The sequence below is a fragment of the Egretta garzetta genome, unplaced genomic scaffold (assembly GCF_000687185.1).
Source record: "Egretta garzetta isolate BGI_Z169 unplaced genomic scaffold, ASM68718v1 scaffold98, whole genome shotgun sequence".
Classification (NCBI taxonomy): Eukaryota; Metazoa; Chordata; class Aves; order Pelecaniformes; family Ardeidae; genus Egretta; species Egretta garzetta.
The window spans coordinates 1-5,643 of record NW_009260611.1 but is presented as its reverse complement, the minus strand read 5'-3'; the positions used below and the strand labels follow the sequence as shown (position 1 = coordinate 5,643).

Genomic DNA, 5,643 nt, shown 5'->3' with positions numbered 1-5,643 from the left:
CAAATCTGTGTTGTATAGAAAAGGAACAGTGTTGCTGCTGTTCCTGAATTCTCTCTGGAGACATGGTATTTCCATTCTGCCTCTCACTGGTTTGAGAGCTCCTATGTAGAGGGAATATATATGGTTGCCCAGAGTGGTAGTGGAGGCCCCATCCCTGGGAGCATTCAAGGCCAGGTTGGACGGGGCTGTGAGCAACCTGATCTAGTTAGCGGTGTCCCTGCTCCTGCAGGGGGGTTGGACTAGATGACCCCTAGGGGTCCCTTCCAACCCAAAGCATTCTATGATTCTATGATTCTGTGCTCATTAGGAGGTTTTCCTATTTAGCTGTTACACTAAGTCTGCATTGTCAGTGGAAGTTGTTTTACCTCAAGAGACTATGCCATTATTAAAAGCATTCACCATTGAAAAGGGTTAATTTAATTAATTTTTTTTCCTCTGGTTGACATCAAGAAAAATGGATGATGATGATGATGATGACGTTCCCCAGCTTTCATCCCATACGTTGGCTGCCCTCCAGGAGTTCTATTTGGAACAGCAGCAGAGAGAGGGCATGAAGACCTCCCAAGGGTTTAATCAATATTCCATTGGCTCAATAGAAGAAGACTGGGTAAGAAACTATAAACTTCAGTGAATGAAGCACAGTTAGAGCAGTAGCCTTTATTGAATTTCTTTTGTGGATGGATAATGAAATGAAATTAAAAAGATGTTGCTGGAGTACCAAACTCAAACTATTCATGGACAGCAACACTGTTAGGGATATTTGCTTTAATATTAAATCTGGATATGCCATGGAGAGGGAATAAAGCTGCCAACAGAAGCATCTGTGCCTTCTGGAAATTTTAACTCCAGCTGCTGTGTGAAGGTGGTAAACGTTCTTCCCTGAGTTTGAGACAAATACAGTGTAACAAGCTCAAGTGATCTTTGCTTTCATGTCACATTTCTTTCTGTGTTTTATTTCTTTAGTTTTGTGGATAGCTGCTTTGCTGCTTTTTTTTTCTACTGACAGACTGATTTTTTATTTGTCTCTGGGTTGGTTTTTGGTTTTACTCTTTCTTTTTCTGATCTCTTCTGATTTAGTACTTTTATCCTTTATTTCCTTCTATACTGCCACTTTTCAAGTTCCTTTTTCCTCTTCTGCTAAAGTAGTTCAATTTAAGAGCACATAAATACTGTGCTTCTGCACACTGGGTTTGAACTAACCTCATCAGTGATTTTGCATTACTTGGTTTTCCTGCTACTGCTTTGGGAACACACAGGGTAAGCTACCTGCTGCATGTCGCTGGGTTACAGAAGTAAAAAGGTTGTCAGGAAAATAGTCACCTTTCCAGCTTTACAGTTTGTGAACTGAGAAGTTGCTATGGATTTTGGTTTTCTTCAAATATGACTCACCACGCCTAACTGTACGGAGCACGGTCAAAAGATTCGATGTTGTTCGTAATTGTGCATTCTCTCTCCCAGCAACTGAGCCAGTTTTGGTACAGCGATGAAACTGCATCATGCCTGGCTAATGAAGCAGTTGTGGCAGCTGGAAACGGTGGCAGGTAGGTTTTAATAATTACGTTCTAGTTTCAACGTCTTTTCTGTAAATATTTAGCTTCTACTATGTAGATAGAGCATACAGTTTAATTCATTACTCATTGTACTTCATCTTTGTCCATCTCTGTATGGAGATATTGCAGAAATGCCTTGCTGTTATTTATTTAATTAATATTTCATACCGATTTACCATTTAGCATTTCATTGAATGCTGTAGGCTCTGCCTTGTAGAAGTTTACTATGAATCATTTTATTTTTTTGAGAAATACAAAGAGCTCCACAGCATATTAACGACTTGTAATTCTTTTCTCTGTTTTCATACAATGTTTCTATAGAACAGATGGAAAAACTTGGTTTTCTTCCTATTTCTGTAAGGAGTCATTTTTAATTTTAAATTTTCAAGAATATTTCCTTGCTGTTCTGAAACAAGATTTTCTCTGTAGTTAAGCTTAAGGTCTTTGTGCAGCACAGAGGTTGAATGGGTAATGGCTTTAATACTTAAAACTGGCTATTAAAATAATTATTTGTTAGAATGGAGGAAGATTGCATTTTTGTGACTAATGTTTCAAATGTTTCCCAAAGCAGCCCTGAGGACTGCTCTAGGGTTTTTTGTTGTTGTTTGCCTTTTAAATTGGCATTCTAAGTTATTGTCTCTTTTTCAGGATAGCATGTGTTAGTGCACCAAGTGTGTACCAGAAACTGAAAGAACGGGATGGTAAAGATTTTTCAGTGTGTATACTGGAGTATGACAGAAGGTTTTCTGTGTATGGAGAAGAATTTATCTTCTATGATTACAACCACCCTTTGAACTTACCTGAAAATCTCCTGCCACACAGTTTTGACATCGTAGTAGCAGATCCACCCTATCTGTCTGAGGAATGTCTTCAAAAAACTGCAGAGACCATCAAATACTTAACAAAAGGAAAGATTCTGCTTTGCACAGGTATAATTAATACAAATATTAGGTCAGCATTAATCATTATTTCCTCTCTCTCAAACTTACTCAAGTGAGAGAAATATTAGCTCAATAATACTAATTTATCATTAATTCAAGGAGGAATGCGTATCCTAAACTTTTTATTGGAATACTTCAACCTTCATCTTAAACTGAAGGCATGTGGGTTTTAATAGTTGAAGTCAGTACTTTTTTCTTAGGGCATTACAAGTTTTATTGAATTTTTGAAGATCATCCTGCAAAGTTCCAGAATTTTTTTTTTTCTTGTGAAAGGGCCGCTCTCTATAATTGCAGTGATTGAAATCTGGGTATGACAAACATAGGTGCAACGTACTGTTAATGTCTTACTTAATAGCCTTACCAATTGTGATTTTTTTAAACATGTCAGTAGCTGCAGGATTTCATGTATTACTTAGCATCTAAAGTGAGCTAAGTAGAAAGAATGACAAATAGGTTGGAATGGCTTTTGCTGAGTGAAGTGGGATGATTTTAGCTAAGTCTTGAAAAAAAAAAAGTCAACTTAGCTGTCCTTACTGGTGAACGTAGAAATTGTAATGTGAGTGAATGTATGGGGGGATTCCGCCATTGTGATTCAAGTAAGGAGATCCTAGGCAGCAGGAGGAATTAAAAAGCCAGTGGTAAGAGCCGTGAAACTGGGTAACTCACCAAGTGGACTTGCAGGTCCTTCTTTATGAAGATGCAGTTGCTGGTTTAAGAAGCTATATGAGTATCTGCCTTAGTCATGGTGTTTCTTAAACGGTAATCTTATTACAAGACTTCTGAAGATATCCAGGAAACTTTTGCAGAAAAACAAAGGACAAAAGCCCTCTATACATGCAATTCGAGGGAAGTCAACCAAGCAGGCAAAAGAAATTAAAATAATATATGGCCATAGAAAGCCTACTACTTTGTTTAATTGCACATGGCAGCCATGCACAAGGATGGTGCTCCGAATTTTTTTCCTCAAAATGGATTAGGTGGTCCTTCAGTTTACAGAATTTGAGAAATACTGCTCAAGGAAGTGATTTCTCAGTGTGTAGCTGTAAATACCGCACTGCGGTTTATTTAAGTGGAAGAGTATATGTAATCTGTTTGCATTTCCCATGGCTCCCTACCATGTAATTTCTTTGGCATGTAGTGAGAAGATTTGAGTTCAAGTTTCTGTTTTCTATGAAAGGGGCACTGATCTTACCCTCTACCTATTCTTATGAAACTTCTCAGACATTCATTTCCTTGGGGCGTCTGCCATTCTTTTACATTTATTTTCAATTTCCCAATAGATTCAGTTGTTAAAGAGGGCTGAAAGTGTAGCTCCTTCAAGCCTTAATTCCTTAAAAAAAGCAGGCTCTCTATATATGCATTTGGCAGGAGCTGTTACTCAAACTCAAGCCCAAACATTCTGTTACTATTTTTCTCATTGAATACTAATTATTTTTGCTGCAGGTGCAATAATGGAGGAACAGGCAGCAAAGCACCTTGGTGTGAAGATATGCAAGTTTATTCCAAAACACTCGCGAAATTTAGCCAATGAATTCCGATGTTACGTGAACTACGCTTCTGGACTGGACTGATTCTCGTAAGAAGATCTACAACTTTTTCAGTCAAGCTCCTTTGGTTTTTATCAGTGACTCCACATTTCTCAATGCTGAAATGTTCAGCTCCAAGCACTGTTTTCTGGGCTAGCTTTAATCAACATGGTGTGATAGCCTCTGTCTTTTAAATGTGTAAGGATTTGCAGTTACTGTGTTTTGTATCTTACCTATTAGGTAAATGGGGACCAAACAATGCAGGTGCTGGATCCTGGGAACTCCTCTTTTAGAGTTTCATTCTAACTGGTAGTTTTTACCATTCAAGGACTCTTCAGTGACCTCTCTGAAGTGATTTTAGGCTTATGACAACACACAGGTGCTTGCCTCACAGGCATCAGAGCCATCATTGTGTCAGAACTGATGACTTAGGAGCTAGTGGATGGTTGAAGGAGCACGAATAGTGGTCTCCTTTCAAACTCGAGAGATGCGCCCTTAGTAAAAGGATTGAGAGATATTTGTTCTGAACGTGTCATGTGTTTTCAGATTCTTTCTCCAGCAAGCTGATGTTTTTATAAAGGACAACTAGAAGAGAAAATAGGTCTCCTTCTGGGGAGGCCTCTCCAGTTGCTTTTAATAATAATCAGAACTACCTACCAGTTGCCAAGTAAGATATGACCTACTATCCACTATTGTTGCCAGACTGGCTTTTTAAAAATTTGTGGTAATTATTTCACCTTTTCTCTAAAGCCTTGTCACAAACCCAGACTTTCTTTTTGTAAAATACAAGTTTTGTCATTACTTGCTGCCATATAAACTTGTGTATGTATGTATGCTGTACCAGAGAAAAAGCAAGGTCAGTTGTTAAACGTCTCTTTGCAGAAGTACGGTGCGTTTATTTTGCAATGTTTATGTGTTAGCACAACAAAGTCATGAGCTTTTAAAACTACACAACTAGACTGTTCTATTTGCCAGTTAAACTAATCTCCAGAGGTGGTATAAACCTGTTATCTCCTTGAAAAAAGCACAATTGGGATTTCCCCATTAGAGAGAGCTTTGCTTCCCCTAAGAATCCTATACATTAGTCAGGCCAAATCACCTGGAATACAAAGCAGTGACTAAATAAAAATGCAACACGTCAGCCAGTCCTTGCAGTAGTGCTTCAGACTCTGTACACGGGTTCTCACTTTGAGTTTCTCTTACTGGTGGTTATGACGATACTCTGTAGTAATGTGGCCCATACATGTTAGTCCCTTAAATCTTGAGTCATAATGGATCTGATTAAATACAGGGCCTCCTTTTTAGTAGATTCCAGCATCAAGCTAAAGGTGATTTGCAGGTTTGTCAAGTTTGTAGTTACAAGAACAGTCCTTTTTTTCCCATTGCCCAGTTTTATCTTTGCCTCCTGTTCCCCAGAGAGCAGCAGCAGAGCGGTAGAACAGAAGCATCTTAGAAATCATTGCATCTTCCAAGGCCACTGAGGTATAACACAATGTATTGATAAACTCTCACTGTTTCTAACAGACAAATGTTAAATTTTGTATAGGAGGTTTGAGCTATATTTCAATCAATTTCAGTCAAAACAGACGATATGTTAGAAAACCTTTGCTTTGGGATAGTAGACAT

The 5,643-nt window shown here is 38.3% G+C and overlaps 1 protein-coding gene across 1 annotated transcript; it reads left to right on the top strand.

The window, feature by feature from the left end:
- The first annotated feature begins 454 nt into the window (after positions 1 to 454).
- On the top strand, positions 455 to 5,383 carry EEF1AKMT1 (EEF1A lysine methyltransferase 1). The gene is made up of 4 exons (XM_009644877.2): positions 455 to 607; positions 1,459 to 1,541; positions 2,199 to 2,479; positions 3,935 to 5,383. Exons 1-4 carry the CDS (start codon positions 455 to 457, stop codon positions 4,060 to 4,062), a joined length of 645 nt encoding a protein of 214 aa, XP_009643172.1. The 3' UTR covers positions 4,063 to 5,383.
- The last annotated feature ends 260 nt before the right edge of the window (positions 5,384 to 5,643 follow it).